The sequence below is a fragment of the Trachurus japonicus genome, chromosome 13 (genome assembly GCF_045865225.1).
Source record: "Trachurus japonicus isolate A0001 chromosome 13, Traja_1.0".
Taxonomy (NCBI): Eukaryota; Metazoa; Chordata; class Actinopteri; order Carangiformes; family Carangidae; genus Trachurus; species Trachurus japonicus.
In genome coordinates this window covers 41,946,475-41,973,187 of record NC_140919.1, presented here as the reverse complement: position 1 = coordinate 41,973,187, position 26,713 = coordinate 41,946,475, and the positions used below count along the sequence as shown (strand labels likewise).

The 26,713-nt window shown below is 41.5% G+C and overlaps 1 protein-coding gene across 1 annotated transcript in view; it reads right to left on the bottom strand.

The window, feature by feature from the left end:
- Nucleotides 1–17,451: 17,451 nt before the first annotated feature.
- The window catches only part of LOC146976681 (nesprin-2), a 60,387-nt gene continuing 51,125 nt past the window's right edge, over nt 17,452–26,713 (bottom strand). The window contains exons 11-13 of the mRNA XM_085794553.1: nt 23,402–23,665; nt 19,182–19,237; nt 17,452–17,921 (exon numbers count right to left, since the gene is read on the bottom strand). Coding sequence (XP_085650679.1) covers nt 17,690–17,921; nt 19,182–19,237; nt 23,402–23,665 — 552 coding nt within the window. The 3' untranslated portion in view covers nt 17,452–17,689. The remainder of the gene's footprint in view (nt 17,922–19,181; nt 19,238–23,401; nt 23,666–26,713) is intronic.

Below are 26,713 nucleotides of genomic sequence, written 5' to 3'. Positions count from 1 at the left end.
GGCGAAAAGATGAAAATGGCGTACACCCTAAATATTTACACCTTTTTCAGATCAATCAAACTGTGCGTACGCACAACTCTCCGCAATACATGACACAGGACTCAAGAATGGTGCACACGTGAACACACCTCTTACTCCGCCCCCGGGACGCCTATATACAACTATATATGGTCAGCACGTGCATATTTAATTAGCCATGTGCTCTCTGTGGCGCAGCAACTTTTGTGACAACAAAGTGACAACGGAGACAACGGGCGGACGGGGGAAAGAAGCGGAACTTCTCCGAAAGCAGATACACGGGCAATAACTCAGTCAGAAAAATGATCTTGCATTTTAATAAGCTACAATAAAAACAAAAACCTCCCAAATCTCAACAAAAGGGAGCAGAAAGAAGAATAATCTTATGTAATCTGCCCGTTTATCCCAGAAAATCTTTTTTTTTTTTTTTTTTTTTACCTAGATGTTAAAACAATGTAGGAAGCAGGACGATAGTTACCATTACTTTGCAGGCCTTTCCACTACACAGTTACAGCTCTACTGGACTCGGTTTAGGTCATTTCCCATTCACAGTTCCTCCTCAGAGCCACGTTGTCTCGCTCTTTATTCTCTCCTCTCGTCAGCTCCAAACACACATGCACCTCGTTAACTCAGGTGACAGAATAATAACAGTCTAGGCTGTAGATCAGTGTGCGCTGCTGCCGGTGTGTTTTTAAACTGGGATGGTTTGATCCTTGTCAGACGTCACACACAGCCTAATCAAAAAAGCAAAATCCTCAATCCGCTCTGTTTATCAATTAACATAGAGCCTAGTGTTATTATAGAGCGGGTTGGATTGCCAGCATCAACGGCCCACCACTACCACAATTACTTCAAAAAATCCTACTGTGCTCTTCTAAATGTACTCCGCTCCTCTCTCCCTCTCACACTGCAGTTCTCTGACTCAGCAACGGTGTCGCCAATTCCTCCTGTTCCTCAAAAAAGGCGTACGCCAGGGTCAAAATGGGTGTAAATGTCCGCACTTTTCCCCGTCAGGTTTTGGCTTGATAGATCCCAAATTTGGCGGAGAAAAGTGCGTACGCACAAAACGGGGGGAAAATGGCGTAAAAAAAGGTGTATCCACAATGATAAATGAGGCCCCTGCTGTTTAGGCTGTTTACAGCCCTCAAAGCCGCAATTTTTTTCCCACAGACAGCATCAGATGGCTACTCAAACATGCACCGAGAAGTTTATTTACTTCAAGCAAGCCAGCATGTTTGTAAAACTAGATCTAATTCAAGATCTAATTGCTCGGTGTGTTCACATGCAGTGAGAAAAGCTACAGTTTGTGTCATAAACACAGGAATATCAACTCTTTACTTGCCTGAAGTAAAAAAAACTTCTCGGCGCATCTTTGAGTAGCCACCTGACGCTGTCTGTGGAAAAAAATGTACACTTCAAGCAAGTAAAGAGTTGATATTCCTGTGTTTATGACACAAGCGGTAGCTCCCACTGCGCCTGAACACACCAGCACTGCAACTTCGGGCTCGCGCGAGACTCCGGGAGACTTTGAGTTAGATCTAGTTTTACAAACATGTCGGCTTGCTTGAAGTAAATAAACTTCTGGGTGCATGTTTGAGTCTCCATCTGACGCTGTCTGTGGAAAAAAATTGCGGCTTTGAGGGATGGAAACAGCCTAAACAGCTGAACTTACATCCACTCCCATTCATTGCTGCCGTGGCGATGCAGGGACAGACGCAACTACCGCAAAACAGGAGCAATTAAACTGAAAATCTTCAGATTCATTCTTTTAGACCTAAAATGATATGAAAATACACCCCCGAGTTGAATTAGCTTGGAATTGTCCTTTAAGTGAAGAAATTGTTGAATCAATGTTGAAAATATGAAACAATATCTGAAGAGTAAAAGTACCACATGTAAGAAGGAGGCTGTATGAAATGGTTGGAAATTAATTGATTTGTTGAAGATTAGTATGAAGGAATTGAAAGTCTGAAGTCTACTCAAATATATTTAAAACTTAAAGCTTGAAAACTAATCAATAACTCTCTAATAATGATTGTGTTCTTTTCACAGAAAAGGTGTTTGACAACAAATGTGCTGCTAATTCACAAAACATAACAGAGACGTCTCGGGGGGACACTAACAGAAATGATGAATCTGGCTTTGACTTGTTCAGTGTTCGGTTGTGACTTGGTCATTAAAAGCTTTGGGTGTTCCAGCAGATTCATCACGTTTAGTGCCTGATAAGTGAGAGAGAGAGAGAGACCCATCTGTCCATGTGTTTGCACAGTGAGCGCTCAGGTCCACTGCACACATGGATCAAATCCGTGGATGATCTGGACTGGATCCACTGGAAGGTGTGAGCACGTCCCGGCCTGGCTGTCGTCCAGTCAGCTGACTAACTGTATCAGAGCAGCGAGGGACCTGTGAGTTTTAACTGGCAGAAGCTGAAGCCAGTTTAGACAGTGGCTACATGCTCATCTGGCCTCATTGGTCATTATCAACGTGGGTGTTCTCTCTCCTCCTCTCCTCATTGGATAAAAACTGTAGGATACGATAAATGTTTTCTCTTCGGCTCAGAGCAGAGCAGAGTGACTGACAGACCCGTGTTTCAGACCAAACACTCTATGTAAGTGATTGCTGTCGGAAGATATAACTATTTAAGACTTATATTAACACAAATATATCACTTACTTCTGCTTTAATATATAAACTAATGTGTTAATTAATGCTGAGTAATGCATACATAATGACAACTAATTAAATTATTCAACTTTTATTATTACTTAATAATTTATTAACTAACTTTGAGTAGTAAACATTAATTAACTGCTTACTAATAGGCTACATTAATTAATGTGTTTCCTAATCCTAAGTAATACATAATAATGATTGTTAATATATCTATTAATTAATGCTTAATAATGTACTAACTAACGTTAATTAAGGGACCCTTATTGCTGTAATAAAACAAGTTTTTCAAAGTTCCTATAGGAGCGGATGCTGAAGTCCTGCAGACCAGCAGGCAGAGAGTCTGAGTCCACTAAGGGACCTGTCTGTTCTGTTCTGGTCTCCACTGGGAGGACCGAGGCGGCCGAGCTCTGATACTCAGATCTGACACAGATTTTGCTTCAGACTGAGTGATTGGACCTGAGGGAGCGGTGAGCTGGGCCGGTCCTAATCTACCGAGGCTCTAAAGCTGGTTAACCTTTAACCCCAGGGAGCTGAATGGAGACTAGACTCTGTCTCTGTGGTGGGGACATCATCCTGTCTTTCTGTTGTTTAAACCAAGTCCACCTGTAAATCACTGGATATCCTCCCACGCTCATATACATCCAATCTGACTTTTGCTTCCTTTGATGAAAGGTAGAGTCTGAGGGTTGTTGGTTTCATCTTGTAAACACAACATTCAAACTGGGCCCCCGGCCCCTGACAGCATGGACCCCTTCAGAGAAATGGTGGGTACACCACTGCAGGGGGCTCTGCAGACACAGTCCCCACCACACACACAGACTCTAACTTTAAAGTCCGCAGTCGGCCTACCTCATGTTATTCAGCACCAGTCAGTCAGGATGGATTAATAGATCTGCAGTGTTCTTACACCAATGTGACCAGCACTTCTCAGGCTAATTCTAATCTGTAACTCCACCATAAAACAATTCTTGTGGAGTTTTAGTAAAAAAAACTCTTGGATGACCAAAGACCAAAGACTTGGATGACTGAGAACCTTCACGGACACCATAAAACAATGTATGTTTCAGTCAATTCTTAAACCAGAGAAATATGTGATTCCAGCTAATATATGACGGTCATATGATCATGTCTCAGTGTTGTGGTTCTTTGGTTCTTTAATCCAGTTTAAAGCCACATCTTGTACCTTGTATTTAGACCATGTATCGTGTGTCTGCAGAGGACTGCTGGTGAATCTTTGATCCCGTGGTCAGTTCATCTGTCATCACCTCAGCTCCCAGTCTCAACTCCCAGTCTCAGCTCCCAGTCTCAGCTCCCAGTCTCAGCTCCCGGCCTTCCCTGATGCCTTGTGCCTGTCATGTAGCGCTGGCTAAACACTGACCATAAATGGATTGGTCAGAACAACTGTAAGCTAGGCTTTGAGGGAAATATCACAGTTTTATCATCTTAAATTTGGTTAGATTTTCTGGTGAAATTTTCTGATTTTTGTAAGGCTGACTCTTTGACTTTTACAATCAGTGTCTTTCTTCAAACTCTGTGGGGGAGGCCAGGCTCTTCCTCTCTTTTCTCTCTGTAGAAACCAAAGATACCAAATATGTTGAGCAGAATCCTGGGGCCAGGAAATCTAAGACAAATTCTGAGCAACAAGAGTCATAATCCACGAGTTTCCGAACGTCAAAATCGGAAGCCGTAAACATACAATTCCACCGGAATAGCAAAACCGGCTTGAACTCACAACCTCTGACACTCAGAACCATCACCTGGCTGGTACACACATAAAGGACCAGCTCGTAACCCATGGAGCTAATTGGGTAGAAGTTAGACCGGGTGTGTGGCTTCACAAAAGGACTAAGCCAGTCACCATGGTGACAGCAGCTGTCAAGGCAGATTTCAGAAAAAATTCAAAATGTCAGAAAACTCAGTTATCAAGACAAAAATCTGATAATACATAACTGCAAGTGAAAATCTGATGTTTAAAAATGCCATTCTTACATTGACTGTAATGAGAGCAGAATTCAAAATGTTTTTGAGATAAAATTCTGATATTTGCCAAACTTAATCAACCATGATACCAAAATATTGTCTTTTTTTCAGGAAGATTGAAAATGTATTTAGCAAGAATTGGCTGGTATATGTTTACTGTCAATGGGTGGTATTTCTGTGCAGGACGGTCTCAAGATGCTCTGTACCAAATGTGGTGTCAATTGAGCAAGAATTGCGGGAGAAGAAAGGTTTTATAAGTTTTACAGTTTGTGAAAAAAACAGAGTGATGGACTCCATCATGTGTACTGACTTTAAATGGAGAAAAGTTTCTAAAGTATTGGGACTACATTTTGGTGAAGTTGCAAAACTGTAGCACGTACGGTTGGTTTGTTAGGAATTTTCAATGTTTTTAAATGTAGACACTTAATGAATGTATGGTAGGATTTCCTAGGAAGAAGAAGAAGAAGAGGAATACTGGCAAACAAGCATAGGCTGCCTGGCCCCTAAAAATTCTGCACAGAATAACTGCACATTTTATACCATCAGATGACTTCATGTGATGTAGAAACTCTTTGCAGCTTCTGTGCTGATGCAGATTGAACACAGTGTAAAACTGAAGAGTCCCAGTCATCCAACCCTGTGGTTTTCTAAGAAGGAGTGATTTGAGGGCAGCTTGAGTTGGATGAGAGGTCGAACATCTACAGTCAGTAGTGGTGAAGTAAAAGTATCTTTCTACATTTTATCAAACTTGAAAAAAGTTCAGGTGTTTAGAGGTTTGAACAGCTACATGGAGCATTTACAGCCTCCAGCACCAGCTTCTTCAACATTCCAGTCAGTCTGCTCTTCTATTGATTTGCTTCGGAGCATCAGTTTAAATAATTAAGTACAAAAAACAGCCCAACATCTCCCCGTTCTAATGCTCCGGATACAACACGTCACTTTTAATTTACAAAAAAAAACCCAGACACACACACAAACACACGCGCATGCACACAGACACAACTGAGACAGTAAGTTGGCGTTGGTGCGACTTAGTGTGTTCGCTGGTGGTTGTGATGTGTGTTGACTTGGCAGTAAACCAAGGCAGACAGTTGGTCAGTCAGTCAGTCAGTCAGTCAGTCAGTCAGTCAGTCAGTCAGTCAGTCAGTCAGTCAGTCAGTCAGTCAGTCAGTCCTGTCTCTGAGGGCTCCGATCCAAAGCCGTTAGCCAGAGGAACATCCTGACTTTACCCTGAGCCACACTGATGACACAGACCTTGAATGCACACACACACACACACACACACACACACATGCTTGTCCCATCTCACAGATGGGAGCAGCTAATGCTACTATAATTGGTGAGTATATGGACATTATTATTAGCTCTGACGGACGTAGCCTCTGTGATGAGGAGTGGTTCTGGAGCTCAGTGGGTTATTTCAATGATGCCAGTTCCTGATGCCACAGGACTCGCTAAAATTAGTCAAGGAGGGGGAGGTTTGAACCCAGTAGTTCATCCACCTGTCACTCAAAGAGGCCACACCCTCAATTATACAGATTTTTTTTTATTCATATAAAAATGCAACCATGCACAATCGACATGAAGGAGGAAATTAGCTGTAGAGGTCAGAACTGTGCCAGGCTGTGAACACATTTCTGTGGTTGGTCATTTTAACATGAGAACGTAACTGTTTGTTCCTCCTCACATTTAAAGACACACACAGATGACATGGCACCACTTCAACGCAATAAGACCAGAGCACAGAGATGTCAAAATCACACAAGGGCCCAAAATGTATGTTGTGGGCCTAACAATATTGACATATTGAACAGACAAATGATGATATTGTGTTAATCATAAATTTGAATTGTATTTATTAAATATTATTGAATAAGAACATGATGAATGAAAAAATAACTTTGTTTCGTATTAACGGTGCCTTCAGCAAAATGAGATTATATCAGATATGAACAAGCTGGTGAAAACTGAACTGTGATTTTCAGTTCAGTTTTTTTCAAGAGTGTAAAAGATAACAGAACACACACACATATTCAGCCTGGTTTTCTCTCCCTGAGTGGAGCTGAGCATCACTGACAACACTTCTGTGTGTCGCTTGTCAATCTACAGTATTGCTCACTGTATGGTAGCTGTTAATGTATTATGGGACTCATAGTGTGAGTAATGTGAGCGCTATACAGGAGGGCCCTTAATAATAGAAATTGGAGATTTTCTCGCAGGCCACATAAAAATATATCGTGGGCCGGATCTGGCCCCCCAGGCCTTGAGTTTGACATGTGTGGACTAGTGGTTCAAATCCCACATCCCTAACGGCAATTTCCACACAGCGTCTCTGGAGCTCCACTGGGTCCTTGATCACCTCTTACCAAGGTTATAACATCGAGAAATGGAGAAACCTGAGCAAAGCATCTGAACACTCATGTCAGTGTGATATTTCAGTTTTTGAATTATTTCATCATGAAGCTGCAACATGAGAAAACATGAAAAACTAGAGGGAAAACTTTGGTACAACCTCCCAGTTACATGATATAAGCTTTTTTCATATTATGTTGAAAAATACCTCAAGATCTTTTAAAGGAGGTATATTATGTCCCTTTTCCACAAATTAAAATAGTTCCCATGTGACATGCTTCAGTCAAAATCCCCCAAGGATCAAACATCACAGCTCTTTTCATCCTCTCAACAGCCCTGTTCAGAACGGCTGGTTTCACTGCCTGTCCCTTTAAATGCAAATGAACCACTGCTTGCCCCGCCCCTTCTACCGGTCCCAGGTAGGGGTGGGGTTATGCAAATTCAAATCCTAGTTACATCACTGGAAGACACACGAGGGAACAGCTGGCAAAACCACATGGATTTCAACCTTTTTTTGTCAATTCTCACATTTTGGGGGCCAGAAGACAAAATAAACACCCAAATATATGTTAAAGAGCCTTCGAAAAGTGATATTTGCATAATATGTCCCCTTTAAAGGAACACACAAACACAGTATCACGGGCTGATCCCTTGTTTAGTGAGATGAAACAGGGTCTTTGTGGGGTTTTTATTTGGTCAAATGTAGAGCATGTTTTTAAAACGATCAAATCAAAGAGGATGGTTTAAGGTCACTGAGACCCAGAGAGGTTGTCAGTCCAGGATGGCTCATTCATTTTAGAGCTCAGAGAGTGCGTGTCCAGCCTGGAGTCACACACTGAGCATCTGTATCTGTACCACACACATACACACATGCACAGAGTAAGCATATGAGCACTTAAAAATGGAGAGGAACACACTTTAATTAATGCAGTGCCCTTATAGACTCATAGCAGAGGTATTAAGAAACAGACAGCAGCAAACCCCAGTAAACAGAATAACTCCATTACATCTGAGTTAAATCAATAGCATGTTTCCATCTCACATCAATTTTCTTTAAATCTAACTGCAAGCTCTGTGCGCATTTTAAATCAGATTAACTACAGTTGCTCGCTGCTGCATCTTAATTAAATCAATGCAATAATGTTGTTTGGCTCTGATTTTCCTCTTAACATCTGTTGGGATGAAACAAAAAAAAGTACAAGTGTTTTATTCTCATTCCTTCCAACCCAGTTCTTCACGTAAGAATGCGACATCAGAATGTGTGACAGACGCCACAGTCTGAGGAACCAGCATGGGACATGTCTATATGCTGCAGGACTGAATAGGTTTTTTTGTGAGACATAGATGCAGCTGAAGAATCCATTAGACAACAACGCAGTCAGTGTGCTCTTTATAAATAAAGACTGAAATATTTTAAATTCCCCAACACAGCAGCTCCAGAGCTGGAATGTGGATTCTGCTCTTTACTATCAGCCTTTTCTCTCTCTCTCTGTCTGTTTGTTTCAGCATCACTTGTTGACTTGAATATTAGCATTTAGCACTATTAGCTCTGTGTTGTGGATGTGGATGTAATAGTGTGGTAAAAGCGTGCAGAACATGACAGGGTTTTCATTTAAATGATAACACATTTTCTTTCAGATTGAAACAAGCGTTATCTAATCATCAGCTCCATCGCAAATCACAGTTGCAGAAATATAATAAAGTGCCATAAATCATTGGTTTTCTAAACCAAAGTGGGTGTAGACTAAGCCTGCACAAGCCTGATTTCCACTCTCACACTTATTCAAAAGCTCGATCTTGATCTGAATAGCTGAGGTCACACTCAAAGGCAGGGTGCAGAGGTTTTTACGCAGTCTTTTCTTCAAAAGTTACACTGAGTTGCACATAGCCTCTCTGTAGAATAATATAGGATAGAATACAAAAGAATAGATACTTTATTGTCATTTCCACAACAACGAAATTGAAGTGCACTGAAAAACGCAAAACGTAATAATGTCCAATAACGTAATAATTTTGGCCATAAAGCCAATAACATAATAACTTTACAATAATGTAATAAAATGCTTGAGTCAATGTAATAACTTTTTGCCAATAATGTAATAAGTTATTACGTTATTCGCCTAGTAATAATAACACATTTTTGATTACATTATCGGCACCAGTTATTACATTTCCAAAGGGGTTTTGAATAGGCCAATTACATTATAACTTATTACACTTCCACACACACACACACTCTTTGCAATGTATGTGATAAAAGTTAGATAAAAGTTATTAAACTGATGGAGACATTCATTCATCAAGCAGCCACACAGATTAGTGAAGTGTAGCCTGGGGACATTAAGCTTTGTGTTTCAGTTAAATGCTCACTACTTGTGGACTGGAAACATCGCTCACAATTGATACTCTGTACAATTGTGGCGCCATGGCTTATTTTGATTGAGTAGCCTATGGGATGTCTGGGATGGGATGTCCAAAACTGATACAGACCTGATGACAGCCCTGCAAATAAATCTCCTAAATCTGATCAGAAAACAGAGCAAACGAGTGTCTGGGTGTTTGATTTAATTGCATTTGAAGATTCACTGAGTGTGTTCACTGAGTTGTGTCGCTTGACGTTTGTATTTTCAGAACCTTTGGGTGAGCTACGCTAAAACCGATGGTGCTGTCAGCTCGGGAGCCATTTATTGAAAAGCCTCACTTTAAAGGTATTCAGAAAAGAAAATTGAATTTGAGCCCACTATGAGTCTTAGTGTAATAACTCATCTATCAGACGATGTAACCCAAACCTTCTGCAAAACTCTATTTTTGAGTAAATCCGGGATGAAAGTGGGGTCGTTTTCTTTTCACATTGGATAATGCAGGCGCATGAATTATGTGTCATGTTGCTCACGATTCATCAGCCACTGATCCGTCATCCGTCAATCAAACGTCTGAGAAAAACTAGGAGACTCGTCCACCACCACCGACACAACTCTCCTCCGTCCCTACTCCTCTCTCCTCCTCCAGATCCCTGCGCTCCATCACTTAGCCTCGCTAGCTAAGTTAGCAAGCTATAACGTAGCAAGCCTACTAGCTATCAGTTAGCTACGTTAGCTAAACACACTGGCACGTATACACACATACACACACCGAGCTCGGTCCTGCCCCAAACATTGAATATCCCGTCCGCTCGATAACGACCAATAAAATTTGTTTTCCTTACTCGTGTAAACTCGTGCAGCAACTTGTGGAAACTCATGAATTGAGGCGCAATAAACATGACAAACGGCCATTTCTGAACACCTTTAATATCTCTTTAAATCAGGATGGATCCTCAGTTTTAGAGGCTTTTCAAACTGAAAACAGCAATGCAAACATGTTAGTAAACCAAACCCTGTTTCAGATTGCTGTGCCTACCAGGAATACTATTACATTTGATTTGCAGTCCCCACTGATGACATCATATTACACTGTGGCAAAAAGTTGGGCTATCTTAGATTTTTCCCTTGACGACTGTGTCGCCAGAGGCCTGACTCAAGGTAAGGCTGTGTTTTTTCTTACAGGTCTGTCTGAATTCTGAAGCAAAAGCTACAAGAACGTTATCAAGAAAACTTTCAGTCTTTCCCTCGAGTTTGTGATTCTCTCCGTTTCGCCTCACGACCATGCGGGGTGAAAAGTCCACGGCTAGATTCCTCGGTTAACATGAAATTATTTGCCCTCTAACTGAATTTGAGGCGTTTTCTCAGCTGTGAGAAACAATCACCTCCATTCATGCGCTCGGTGCCCCCAGGACGCTCTCCTCCTCCCCCCCCACTGCCATCCCATTTCCACGCGCAAAGACTGAAAAACTCGCCTTATCCATCCAAACACACACAGGCTCTATACTGGACAATGCATAGATAAAGTGGAATCCAGCACACTGAGGCAGAATGTACAGCGAGACAAACAGGAAGAGGGAGAAGAGAAAATGTGCTTCTGGATAAAATGCTGCTTCCATTTGCACAAAATAAGGTCTTAGGGGAGACTGGGGACGGTTGCAACAGGGGACGGTTGCAACAAGTCTTATTTCTCCAATCAGAAACATGCTGGAGTGATGACACTCACACTTTACTTGCTCAGTTAGACTCTCTGCCCACCAAGAATAGAGAAGACATGTTTAGCATCTGCTCCTGCTTGTACTGAGACTAAGTTGTTTTAGAGGTATGAAAGTAGCTTTTTCATGAGCTGTATAGTTGTCATACTGTCTTGAGCTTTTGTATGAATGAATACAAACTTACCTAGTTTGAATCACTGTTGTTGACTATGAAGTGACATGGTTAGCAAGTGTCAGTGTCATTGTGTCTAGCTAGCACATGTTTTTTTGTCATGGCTGATAGGGTAGGATCGGTTGCAACCGTCTGCCATTTGAATATGGAAGGGCATATATGCAAACATTTAAAACCCCTGTACAGACTTTTCATTTAGTGTTGATTTTGGCGCCCCCTGTGGACGAAAGCGGTGGTGTTTTGCCTGAATGAAGACTGCATTTCCCACTGTCATGAAGACGTTTGTCTGGCCGGCGCGTGTAGGCTACATTTATTTTGGAAACGTCGGAAAGAAGACTGAAGAAACGTCGGAAAGAAGACAGAACTTGCTTTTTCTTTTTTTTTTTTTTAGCAGCGTAATGTATATATTCGTTTCGTCAGTGGTCCGACCCGACCATGCCTTCCAGAGGTATAGAATTAAGAAATAGCGTATCTTCACACTGATGGGCTCATCTGCTGTTGTAGGTAACAGACACATCAGCAGAAACCACAGACTTTTGCATGTCCACTTAAAAGCTACGTACAGGGGCTTTAAAACTGAACATTTTTAGCTTAAAATAGGCAAAATGTATCTATTTTATTCCTCATGATGAACAGAACAACACATTATATTAAACCATGAGAGACTAATGCTAAAAATAAACAAAATAATTCCCACGTCTGCCCGTCCTGGGTGAGGGATCCCTCCTCTGTTGTTCACCCTGAGGTTTCTCCTGGTTTTCCCTGTTAAAAGTGGTTTCTATGGAGTTTTTCCTCAGTGGATGTGAGGGTCTAAGGACAGAGGATGTTGTTATGATGCCATGTAAAGCCCTTTGAGACAAACTGTTTGTAAAAACGGGCTATACAAATAAAATAGCCTTGCCTTGCCTTTCCAAAATAACTTGTTGAAAATGAAATGCAATTATGATTGTAACTATAGCCACCTATATTTTCCTATAAAAACAGGAGAAAAGTCCATTTATTTGATGTCATACAGTGGATAAATCATCCAAAAGTCGAGTACATGTTGAATAAAAGTTTTTTGTATTGCAAATTGTTCCTTTCTACTTGAGTTTTAATACCACCAGTAACTTCTGCCTATGACTGAAGGTCTATGTTCTGCAAAACAAAACTGTAACTGTTCTTGGATAAATATTACTAAATAAATAAACAATACTATAGTATTATTGTAAAACAATACATATTTTAGGAACACTACGCTTATTGAGACAAAAATCTAAAGTTAATTGGTGAAATGTTGCAACCGTCCCTGATCCATGTTGCAACTGTCCCCACGTTTGGGCTCAGTATGTATACACATTTATCTACAATAGAGATTTCAAACTCTCAGGTTGGTTTGCTGCTGACTATTTTGAAACTGATCAACTAAAACTTCCATGAAGAACTGTGTTTTACTATTGGAGGAGGAAACACTGATGGCTCAAATGTATAGAGTTTTAAGATACACGTTGTTGTTGTTGTTTAGTCTTGTCATGAAGAAGGAAGTTGTTTTCCTTTTTTTTTCTTAATGAGCAGATATCATAATCATCTTTGTCCCAGCTGTAAGCCTGCCAGCGCTCCAAACAGATGGAGAACCTTCATTAACTGGATCACCAGCAGAGCGACTGCACTCACACTCACACACACACACACACACACACACACACACACACACACACACACACACACACACACACACACACACACACTTGAACTTCTGTCATTGCGAGGACACTCACTGACATAATGTATAATACTGTAAATGACTAATCCCCTGACCTCAACGTCTCAAGCCTCAAACTGGCCAAACGCATACCCACCTGTTGACAGTGATTATAGTGACTGCTACACACTCTACACTCTCATGGTTAAGAAGCCTATGTCCACGCTACTATGACTCCATTTGACACACACTGGGCACGCATGAGCTGGTGTAAACAGGAAGCTAGTAATTGCCTCAGCAATTGATTGGTTGCACAAAAATACCTCAAATGAGGAGCTAAGCAGACAAATCTAGCTTTAAAACACAGGATTTAACTGCACAACATCACTTCATTTTCATGTTGTATTCACCATCATCATTTTACCATGACACTGTTTATATTGACAAGGTTCATATAGAGCTTGTATTTAGATGTATGTATATGTCATTAAAAAACACAACGGAACAGGCAGTGGCAGTGGCCTTAATTGATATTTGATAATTAATATTGGTAATTAACTTTGGAAAATGGTCCTCCTTTCCTCTGATTGGTCCTCACAGAATAACAAAAGGCTTCAAACACAGACACGTCTTTCATCACTGTCACTACAACGGATTCACACGTACATGCTCACAACACTAACATCTACACACCTCCTGCTGACAATGACAATGACTTGCTATGTGCATTATGTGCATGATTTCACACACACACACACACACACACACACACACACACACACCGAGGGCCTGTCTTGTAGCGTTAATTCCTCATAAGTGTATTAGCAGTGTCACCAATCAGTGACTCGGCGTTCAACGGACACGTGAGAGCAGCACGAGATACAGCACGCAAATCTGCTGTCAGACAATGTAAAACCATTCACACACACACATGCACGCACGCACACAGTGACATCATGCATTCCTGCTTGTTGCTCCAGGTTAGAAGTCGTCTATGATTTAAAGCAAGAACAGACAAGAAAGCAGTTTACAACATGGAATATGGAATAAATGGAAATTGTTTAGTCAAAAGGAGCTTCTGGTGGGCAGGCTGGGTCATATACAGGAAATGCAGGGAGAGCAAGTCAGCTTAATGGGAGGACTGGATGGCAGACTGGTTCATGAGGCCGGTTTAACAGCAGGGGGAAGGAGGTGATGCAGGCAGCAGTCGGTGCAGAGAGAGAGAGAGAGAGTGGGAAACACGAAGGCTAAACCACAAAGTGCAACAACTTATGTTTAAAGATTTAACCCTGACATCAATTCTGCTGAATTTACATTTTTTACATGCAATACCAACGTTGTTTCCTTTCTCTTTTCTTAATCATTCAGTGTTCTGTGCATAGAAACTACTTTTGGTTTTAAACAGACTAAAAACTAAATTCGAGTTGACGCAGAACAAGGTAAAGAAATAAAACAGATCATAAATTATACATGATGGAAGTTAAAGCTAATTAAAGGTACATTGTGTAGGAATTACTCCCATCTAGCGTTGCGGATGTATATCGCAAGCAACTCAGTCGTATTTTTCATGCTGCATTCACGTGAAATTGGGCAGACGGCAGACGGACGACAGCCGCTGCAGGTAACGGCATAAACAAGCCTCTATGTAAACAAGTGGTCCGTCAGCACGAGGCAAAACAACACACGTGACAATATGTTGTCATGGCATGATGGCAATGTGGTATTGTTTTACCGTCTTTCTCTGGACTTCTGTGACTAAAATGACATCTGGTTTGTTAGCGACGGCCGTCTGCCCGACTGCAGGTGAATGCAGCATCAGTGTAACGCTCCGTTCCTCCTCACTGAGACACCACATGGCAGCAGCACCGAGCTTACCCGCTCCATGGAGATATGAATGATATGAACGGCTCATTCAGAGCTGAAAGGAACACTTCACTTTGTTGATGGGGGGATTACTGGTTAATGAAAAACAGACTTTTGAACGAAATAAACGATTTTCGTGAATAGATAACAGGAGAAGTTACACAATGTCCCTTTAAGTCAAATGAGGTTATGATGATTCATTATCAGAGTCGGTCAAGTCTGAAAGTGAGAAATAAACAAAACATGACAAACACTAAATGATCTACAGAATGCAAATACAATACATTTTATTTATATCTTCAAACACATGGAAAAAAAATCACACAGACATTTAACTGGACGCAATATCAGATTTTTCTATTATTACTGTAAAAAAAGTGAAATGTTTTAGATGGCAGCTGACTTATTAAATTATCTTTCCAGGTACCTGTCAAACCTCTTAAAACCTGTCGTCATCATCATCATGATGTCACCTGCAGTTATGACAAATGATTGACTTGGTGAAAACAGTTTGACAGGGCAGGATGCTCTGGTTGGAACGGAGCAAAACTGTGGCAATGACGTAACACAGGCTCATCAGTCACTTACAGCACAATAAATCAGGCAGCATCGTCTTTATCTTCTAACATGACATTATTGACAAAGTAAAAAAAAAATCAGTCAGAAATAGAAAGGCAGCACACAGTTCTTTCAGATAAATATTTGACATGTTTTAGCCTTTTTAATATGTAAACTCCATCATGGTGCTCATGTCATGCAGGTGTGGACATGTCTACCTGTGCCTGCCTCAGTGTTGTAAAAGCAGACATGTGTTTGGATCCATTCCTTTCAAAAAAAAAAAAATCAACTTGCATAGACATGAAACTAACCTGCCAGATTGATCGTTCATCATCTGTGTGCTTTTATTTTGGTAAAAGGCGAGGTTATTGTCCTACGGCTGCTTTCAAATGGATCACCAGGCACAGACGGCAACAAATAACGTTAGAGAAACTGATGGATTATCCCTGCAGAAAGATTCACGTCTCAGCGAGAGGATCTTCATAGAGGTGGAAGAGTCTGACAGTTAACGAGGAAAACCACCTCCATAAATCTAAACCGCTGGCGTTGCTCTGGAGAGCGCTCAGCGGTAATGTTCGCCGGCTGTGATTTGTAGTCTGGAGACAAAGCATAGAAACAACAAACCACGGAAAAAAACAGACAAAAGCAGTGAATATACAACATCTTCATGAGTCACAAATACAAGTGCTGTGATGGTGAGGCAGGACAGGTACATAGCTCATCATCGTCACATCGACGGCAGGCGGACAAAGTTGCACTTTTACCTTAGCTTTAGCTACATTAGCACAGATTACACTTTATGTCATAACCATCACTCTCTTCCATTCACTGTCGACATGACGATGTGAGTCAGTTGATGTGACCGATGGATTCATCTCTACGGTGCAACTGCTACGTTTCTACAGTAGTCTGGCTATCTACCATTACTCATCAAAAAACAACCCAACGTGTGAATCTGTCTGGCTGTTCCTCTCTGTGCTAACTCACTGACTGTTAGCAAATCCACTGCTGTATAAGAACAGGCTATTCTGTCTGATAATTGAAGCCCTTCTGTGTACGGTGGCCTGGAAAGCTCACATGCAAATGGACAAAATGCAAACAAACTCAGAAAACATCGTTATGAACTTGACAACGCTGCAAAGTGTTTCCAGGAGACACTAAAAAGTGATAAGACTGGGTTGGTCACCTGGTTTTCAAAGCTTTGTGACCTCTACAGCAAAGCTGGATGTATTAATATTTCTCGTCACACTGTCTGAACCAGGTTCACTCATTTTTTGTGTCCCCTGAAAACACTTCCGTTTCTTAGTATTTGCCGTTTTTTTTTAGTTGCAGTGCACTGCAAAAACTCAAAATCTTTCGAAGAATATTTGTCTTATTTCTTGTCAAAATGTCTAATTCTTAGTCAAAACTAATCTCTTTCCACTTAAAATAAGACTCATCACCTAAAAATTAACTTGTTTTTTGATATTTTTTTTTACTTGTTTCAAACAAATTTTCACTTGAAATAAGTAGAAAAATCTGCCAGTGAAAGCAGGTTTTTTGTGCTTGTAATAAGGAAGAAAAACTTGATCCACTATAAGATTTTTCTACTTATTTCAAGTGAAAATATCATTGAAAGAAGTAAAAAGTGTCTAAAAACAAGCTACTTTTTAATGTGATGAGTTTTATTTTAAGTAGAATGAGATTTGCTATAACTAGAAATTACATTTTGACTAGAAATAAGACAAATATTCTTGGTAAGATATTTGAGTTTTTGCAGTGTGTTTTGAGCTCTCAGGGCCACCGTACTTAACATTTCCTTTGTTTTCCCAACATATACATTGAGTCACGAGGAACAAAACCAGATGTACAACTTTGAATTCATCCATAACCAGCTAATGCTCCAATAATGTACTGTAGCATTCGTCTGGCTGTGGTGAGTGTTTTCACTGATACACACCAACACACAAAAATACATCATGACATAGTACAACTTCTTGAATGTTCACACTCACTCTGCTTCAGTTATATTAAATAGTTTAAGGCCTGACCTCTGGTTGAGGTCTGGCTTTGGGGGATGTATTTAAATATAGAAGCTCTGACAGAACTAAACTGGAAGCAGGACGCAGGAACATCCTGAACGAGGAGCCACGTTATGACACTGAAAGCATGGAGTTGTGATTCTTGGTGGCATTAAGGATTCTGGCCTTGTTTCACAGTTTTTAGGATTTGAAGCCACAGTTTCTGTCGGGTGAGATGAGATGAGTTGTAGACTCATGTCGAGCCTTGAGGAACCTCCTTTATCCAAACTCAGTCCATGAGAGTGTGTGGGCGGTCCTCAGGTGGGCGGGGGCCCGTTGACGTATCTCAGCGTCAGGTGAAAGCTCCGCGGCATCCTGCTGCTACGGTGACACGGCGACTCCACGGCGACCCAGATCCAACAGGCCAGCAGGGTCACAGCTGCAGCCAGGAGGAGGTAGAGACACAGGGAGGAGGAGGGGGAGGAGGAGGAGGAGGAGGAGGAGGAGGAGGAGGAGGAAGAGGAGGCAGCCCCACTGCTGGAGGACACACTGTGGAGGAGGAGGTGGAGATGTTAGTGTCTGTTGTGTTATGCCCAACTCTCTGGTCTTGTTACTGGAGGCAGAAAGTCTCCATGGGCCCAGGTGGAGTGAACCTCTATCTATCTATCTATCTATCTATCTATCTATCTATCTATCTATCTATCTATCTATCTATCTATCTATCTATCTATCTATCTATCTATCTATCTATCTATCTATCTATCTATCTATCTATCTATCTATCTATCTATCTATCTATCTATCAATCAGTCAGTCTAGGCAAATAACCATCTTACAGTCACAGCCCATGCCTACAGGCAGTTTAGAGTCAGCACTTAGGTGAACCTGCATGTCTGTCTTCAGCTTCCTCAGTGTTCACAGCAAAGACGAAAATTCTTTTAAAAAGAAAAACAAGACAAATACAAACCATAAAAGAAGATTATAGTAAATCAAGGGACACATGGCTGCAGGGGAACAAATAAAAAAAACAATGTCAGGCCCTGATGGATCCTGAACTTATATCTCAGACTTAATAAAACTATCAATGTCTATGGCACAAACAAAAACACCTGCAGCTCTGAAGCACTTTATACATTTAGTATATTTTAATGTGACTAAATCTAGATAATCTAAGATAAATGCAAAGGTAAATGAGGGATTCTGCTGCTTAAGTTCCCTGTTCTTTGCAGAAAGACTTATAAACTCAACTAATCTCTTCAATTCCCCTAAAACCAAATTGAATGAGCACTTATTTTCTAATACATTTAAATTGTTGAAAATAAAACTCATTAAATAAAATATGAAAAAATAAAATAATTTAATCATTTGAGAAATTTTCTTTGAGCCATCGGAGGTTTTGGTGAGAGAGGATGTTGACTCTGGTTCTGGAGTCTTAGCACCAGAAAATGGTGAAATTAATTCACACTAATTGAGGAAGGCAGAGCGTTTGGATGCTGGCTGACCTCAAATCACCCATGACTTGGCTCCTCTTAGACAGATGATGTGTTAAGTTTCTTTGACAGAGAAAGAAAATGCTGTGTAGCACGACAACTGGAGCATTAATCACACACACAATGTCTTTGAATCACACATCTCACCATTGCCCACTGACCTTCTGTGCTTCGCCTCAGAGACTTCTCTTCATGAATATAAAGGACAGTGTTCTGCTAAACTCTGTGGTTTTGTAAATATCTTGTAAATTGCAGCCGGTCTGTGTGTGTGTTATCGCTACATCTGTGTGGAGCTCCGACTGCTTCGGAGTTTTCTCACCTTTGTTCTGAGAGGAGAAGCTCAGCCTCTTCACAACAGGACTTCTCTTCCTGGGCCTGAAGAACAGAGAGCTTCTGTTAATCCTGCGTGGTTTCAGGCCACGTCTCAGAGCTTCACATGGAAAACTGTTCAAGAACAATCAGCTTAGATAAATATCTGCACATATAGAGTTTATTCCTCCCCACAGGGCTTCATGGTGCTGCGTGCATCATTATCATCAATAGATCGATAGCAGTTCATTTGAGATATCGTCAGCCTTTGTCTGTTCCCTCAGTCTGTGTCTGTTCCCTCAGTTTGTGTCTGTTCCCTCAGTCTGTGTCTGTTCCCTCACTCTGTCTGTTCCCTCAGTCTGTGTCTGTTCCCTCACTCTGTCTGTTCCCTCACTCTGTGTCTGTTCCCTCAGTCTGTGTCTGTTCCCTCACTCTGTGTCTGTTCCCTCACTCTGTCTGTTCCCTCAGTCTGTGTCTGTTCCCTCACTCTGTGTCTGTTCCCTTGCTGCTCTAAACTACTGATTAAACCTGATTCTCTCCTCCACTGCTCTCAGATCAGCAGGTTGATTTCTGCTCCAATGTGTTTTGTGTTTGCTCAATAGTTTTGTCAGTAATGAGCCTCCATTAGAAAGTGCCAATGCTATTACACACAAACACACATTCAGTCAAAGTCACACATTGCAAATGAATATGTGTAAAATGTCTCTAATTACAACAACAGACACACCCTTTGTCAAGAGATTTGACCCAGAAACTCATCCATCAACTTTTCTCTGCCTCCCTGTCTTCATTCCCGTCTCCTCCGTGTGTGTGTGAGCAGCGATCTGAGCCGCTGCACGTCACACGCAGGAAAGACACAAACGAGGGGAAGAGGGGAAGTAAAGAGGTGGGAAGGAACGGAGAAAGTCAGATTGTGTTTCTCTCCTGTTTTTATAGCGACACTTAAAAGTGCAGCCAGCACTCGACGCATAAATCAAGACTTTATGGATTCATTCGGCGGCCCGAGGAGCGGCGGACGAGACGCAGGAAGAGGAGAATAAATAGACGCTTTCACCAGTAATGAGAGAGAGGGAGAGAAAACGAGGGCCGAGGCCAATGAAGTCTAATGGAGAGAGGAAACAGAGGACAGTTGCTCCTCCACCGTCTCTACAGAGGGTGCAGGGACCTGAAGTTCTGTGCAGAGAAAGATAAAGTTGGATGTGGAGGTTCTGACATCAATCAGTGTGTGTGTTATATTGTCAGAGTTACTTCTTGGCCATTATCTGAATATGACAGGGGCAAAGAGAGAGAGGAGATCCCAGGCAGAAAACCACAGGAGCAGGATTTGAACTTGCGCCGCTGTAATAACAACTGAACTTCTAGCACTAGGGACACTTCACTCTTTCTATTATTCCGTGGTGTATAATGATCTCTGTGCTAGGGATGTACAGCCAGTGTAGGGGAGAGTGGGGTAAGATGAGCCAGTGGGTAAGTTGACCCACCCCTTGTTTCTAGGAAACTATAGGAAAAAGTTAGCATGTGACCAAATATTTGGGAGGCAGGCATCATTTCATGGAGTCTGTGAAGGTTAGAACCACGTGAGTAAAGTGGTTTAACATTTATGACCAAAAAATCATTTTTCACTCTCGAGAGTGAATTTCGTCGATCATAAATTTCATGAGAATTGTGTTTAGACCAAAAGAGATGATTGCAAATTTGTTTTATACATGGGTTGTGGTATCTATGAGCTACAACATGAGGTAGTAAACCTAGCATGAAACTGCACCATTTTAGCTGTGGGAGTAATAAACCCAAGCTAAGGTAGCTGTGGGGTAAGTTGATCCATCTGGCCAGGGGTAAGTTGAGCCACCTATCCTATACACTTAGTGAATGTATTTTGGCTGTATATGTCCAAATGATTAAATCAAGATTCTGTATGTTTGTGATTACAGAAAGTATAAACAGGAAAAGTTGTTTATAGTGAGGCCAAACTTTACTTTCAAAGAAAAATATCTGGGATTCTTCCCAAGATGCGACGTAAGTGCAAAACTCCCCAAATCTCAGTGAGTTGGTGGCTCAGCAGGAAGTCCCTGCAGTTTGTGTTCACCTGTAACCTGGACAGATGAAATATTAAGTAAAGGGGGAGGTAGGAGATGGATGGAAGGAAAGAAGGGGGGGTTGATCAATTTACCCCACTCCTATGGGTAAGACCACTTTTTTTGAACATGCTATATTTTAAAAACAGTTATATTTACACTCATTCTGTTAGTTTGTAGGGATGCAAAACATCCTGAAATATATGCAAATGTGTTAGTTAGCAACAAAACTATAATTGTCTTGATGTAGTGATCCTGAATACAGAAAGTGGCTCACCTTACCCCACTCTCCCCTACTATTTGTATTCGAGTTCGGATTCGGGCTTTAAAAAAAACTTTTGGATTCGTTACTCGTATTCGAGAAGAAACCAGAAGTGGGCGCACTAGAGACTTCCACCGAGCTAGCTTCCGCTTTAGCTGTCGGCTAACTAGAACGGGAATACAATCATTTAATCGTGCAGCTCTTATAGACTTTCCAAATGTAATCGGACTGAATGGATCACATTCTGGTAGTGAAACCAGTCGTTTCGCGGGGTTGTGACTCTCAAAAAAAGCATCCATCTTTTTTATAGCCGCTTCTTTCCCCGTTAAGGTGCATTAGCGCCACCTACTGTGTTGGAGTGTGAACCACAGTCACCTGGTTATGTGCTGCTGCTCCTCTGTGATAACGTAAGGGACTGAGTCTGAGGGCTCCAAACTGTGGCAGCGTCTGGTGCATGGATGTGATTGGCTCAAAACACGCACCAACAAGTGTTTTTGTTCCGTTTTGTTTTAATCTCTTGTAGTTGGTTCAAAATCACGCTCAAAACACACATCCAAACGTTTCTTTATCTTTAGAAAAAAGCTCCTGAATAATGAGGAGAAACTTAGGGCAGAAAAACTATTCTGGTTCAAAGCATTATTTGTGTTCTTCTGAATAACATATTTGGGTTTGGGTACATCCCTACTCTGTGCTGGTTGAGGTTGATTAGCAACTCCATAAAATAAAAGTGAGTGTGCCTTGTTTGTCTCTATATGTCGGCTCTATGATAGACTTGTGACCTGTCCAGGGTGTAGCCCCCCGTGTCAGCTGCGACTGGCTGCAGCCCCCCTGCACAGATAAGTGGCATGGGAGATGGACAGAAGATCATCATTTTCAAAGCTGTTTTGACAGCCTGTGCCATTTATTCTGCTGACCCACAACAGACTACAGCTGTGTCCCAATTCAGAAGACATGGTCTACAGAGATGTGATCCTTCGTGGCTGCTGTGGACCATAAATGCTGAACCAGCTCTGGTTGCCTAGTAACGTTCATGAAATGTAATTTTTAATCACAAAATCTTGTGGTTTTAAGGCCCCTGGTTGTACCGTAACGGGACTCTGATCCTCCAGCTGTCTGCTGTGTTGTTTGCTTCCTGGTGCACACTGAATGTTCAAACAGGTCGAGACATGAAGGACCCTCCTGTTGGATCCTCCACTGTCCAGGTACACACACATTTGAAGGATCTTTGAAGAATCCACTAGGCCATAGTGATACTGGATTTTCAAACGCAGCCTCTTTAGGATTTGGTCCCAGTATTTTAGTTTACGCTTACATTTGATACCAAACTGAGAATGTAATCGACTCAGTAACCGACACAACACGTAACACGCTGCTGATGTTCATTGGTTCTCAACGACCAGACGTGCTGGATCAGGCCGGATTCAGGCCGAAAATATACACAAATGACTCGGAGCGGGTCAGGTCCGGTCTTCAACTGCAGTTCGGACTAGGTTGGATTTAATTTTCAGGCCCGTTTAGACCTCCATTCCATGTTTTTAGTTTTTCCTGAATAACCTTCTCCTCCTTCCAGGTAAGATTTCTGACCAATCAGAGAACAGTTGGTTCGCTCATGGCATTTGTTTACATCTTGGGACCACTTGGGACTGTTACCGACCGTGTGAACACAAACTAAACCAAAAGAAGAATGAAACAGTTGTATCAGTTTAGCTCCTGAACTGGAACAAAGAAAACGAGCCACAGGTCTGAATTCACCCTGAGGTTCAGTCATCAAGACCATGACTGGTGTCATTTATGTGCGTCTGGTCCTCACAAGGTGATTTACTTTGTGTGTGTTTGTGTTTGAGTTTAACAAAGAGAAAAAGGCTTCAACAGTGTAAATAAAGGTGACCTCACCTCCATCACCTCCCCATCAGCCTGCAGGTCAGTGTGCAGGTCAGTCTGCACAGCTCTGGAACAGGAAGTCCTCCTCTCTGGCAGGGTTAAGCTCTGCACTCCCAGCCACGCCCTCACTCGCCCGCCATCAAAGCCGATTGGCTCGCCGTCCTGTCTGTCTGGAGTCGAGCTCGGCCACTGGTCCCCACTCTGCTGTGACTCCGTGTCCAGGGTGGGAACTGGTGAGAAGACCCCGGGGTGGTGGGTCTGGTGGGGCCATCCCAGCTGCACAGAAAACAGAGGTCAGTGTTTTCCATCCTGGCTGTTTGGAACAAATCTACAGGAGGATCGCGTCTATGAATGCTCTGACTCTGGTGAAGGATGCAGCATCATGATGTGAGGATGGAGTAACAGTATCAGTGTGGACCAATCTGGGCTCTTATAGTTTACATTTCTTTCAGCTGCATTAATAATAAGCTGCAATGCCCACTTCCACTTCCAATTCCAGGACAGTCACACGTTCTATTTTTGGAGTTGACAGTTACCAATGATACAATCAGTATCGTCTCCATCTTTAATAGAATATGAACATCCTCATCACATAACTCTGAGAATTCCTGTGCTGGAACGACTACAGTAAATAAAAACAGATAGTAAATTTGTGCTGTCTAAGTTAGGAATGAAAAAGCTTTTTCTTCATTTGATGATGAGCTGGCTTGACATCAACAACAAAATGTCAGTTCTCAGAGGTCTGATGATCATCCAACTAACTATATACTGTATGTGTATTTACAGTACCAGTCAAATGTTTGGACACAGACCACTCGTCACAAATAAAATGAGTTGTGCTTCTGTTGGAATTCAACAGAAACACAACTCATTCTATTTAATGAGACACTGATTTAATGAGGAAGAGTATAAAGCCACTGCTGTGATTAAAAAGTAGGGTTATTCCACCAATGTTGATTTCTGACTTCTTCATTAAGTTAAGTTAGTGTTGTTTGAAAATGAATATGAACTTGTCTTCTTTTCATTATTCCAGGCCTGAAAACACTGCATCTTTTTTCTTAATTTGACCAGTTGTAATTTTCTGGAAATACAAATACAATACAAATTACAATATTTTTATTTTGAATTTGGGATAAATCGTGTCAGTATTTTACGGAATAAAACAAAAGTGTTGTGTTTATAAATAGTAAAACCAGAGAAACTGATCATTTGTTTTCCAGAGCTGTATACACTGTATATCTAACAGATTAAAAGGTCTAAATATATGACTACACATTCATGAGTTTTTCCCCTTTTTCTCCAAATGTTTCTATCTATTCTCCAACAGGAAAATCGGATGTGTGATTTTAATCTTGATGAAGCTCCATTTCAGCTCCTGATAATGATGTAATTTCCTCTCTGATCGTGTGTGTGTGTTGTGCTTAGACAGAAACTCAACGTGGATTTTTGTCGTTGGACGTCAGAATGTGAATTTATCTTACTTAATTACTGTTTGTTTGTTTGTTTGTTTTGAAGTATAACAGCTGTCTATGTGTTGCTGCTGTTTTAATCCTCTAGCCTGGGATGATTTAGTTTGATCAACTCAACCATTGACACAATCCACAAGTTTCCGAACGTCATCTATGGTCAAAACCGGCTTCCAGTTTTGCCGGTTTGGTGGAATTGTACGTTTACGTTTCCATGGTTTTGAGTCGTTGTCATAGTTGCGGTAAACGCATGGATCTACTAACGCTGGCTTTTAACAAGGATGTCAATTTGTGTGATATCCACTGTTAAAAGCTGCTGTGATGATCCATGCGTTTTACAGATTTTCATTGAAAAAAAAAAGAAAAGAAATCCATGCATTTATCGCGACTACTGAAACCATGGAAACGTAAACATAAAATTCCACCGGAAGAGCAAAACCGGCAAAACAGGCTACGTTTTTGACGTTCAGAAAAAGGTGGATAGGGATGTCACGATTATAGATTTTCTTGATACGATTGTCAGAGAAATAATCATGGTATTATGATTATTTTAATTACAAATGACAATTCCTACCAGTTCAGTGTCACGTTAGATAAATGTTAGATAAATGGACCAGTATCTGTGCATTTTCTTTTACTTCGGCGAACATCTGCCGATATGGTTTCGTCATTATCTTTTTCGGAAACTGACGGTATTTAGGAATCTTTATGATCAATTAATTGTGGCGTTTAATCCACCACTTTCCGGAGAACGACGCTGGGTGTCGCCATGACACTCCATTCATTACATTTTAGATTAACGTTAGCTGGGCTAACCGTTAGCTGTTAGCAGTGTCTTAAATAACTCAATAAACAGCTGAAAAAAATATTTTTTCCAGCAGATATCTTTGTTCCAACATGACTGAGCTAACTGGAGTAGTTTCATGTGGTGTCCGACAACGGGAGGGTTTTAACAGCTGACGTCCTGGTGTTAGTTTAGCTACTGCTGTTAGCTGTCAGCAGCAGCAAAGCTAACAACTACGATAGCCATGACTAGTTGCAGAGGCGTGCACACAGAAGTGGTGGTGTTTGTTCGGTAATTCGTTTTGTAGACTTGACAAACATCAGATTAGTCAAAACGGTTTTGGCAGCCCGGAGCCCCCACATTTGGTACCTACACCGGTGGCTAACGCTACCAGTTAGCCGCTAACGCTACCAGTTAGCCGCTCGCTAGAATGCTACTACGGGGTTGAAAACCGACTTCCGTTGTGGTGTGACGCAATGGATCATGGGAAAATAAAGTGGTGGATACCACGATTAATTGTGAAAACAAGTAATCATGACTTCCTGATTGACACAGAAGGAATTCAAACCAGGAGAGGCTCAGAGTTCACTCCCATGATCCCACACTATTCACTATTCATATCACACAAAGCCTTGTTTTTGTTTAGACTGTGACACTCCTAGACAGAAGGAGGTGTTTAAATTTACCATTTGAGACACTTCCCATCCTCTGAATACATCAACTTAAATCAACACACCATCCTCATTCAGGATTTCACATCCACGTCGGCTTAAATGACAAAACTGAAATGATGTCTAAAAGCTCCAGCTGACGGACACAGAGCTCTGCAGCAGTCACAACACGAGCAACCCGGACACAAGATCACCCGGTCACAGACTTAATGAAGCCGAACCCCGTCACGTCCTCCAGGCAGACAGCGGCGGGGGAGGACACGCTGACATCACAGGTCCGATAAATAAATCAGGTTGAGGAGAGGAGAAGATGCTGCGAGGTGACACACACACACACACACACACACGTACACACTCTGATGTCTTTGTTGGGGAAGCTGCAGCTGTAATCAGATGCTAATTC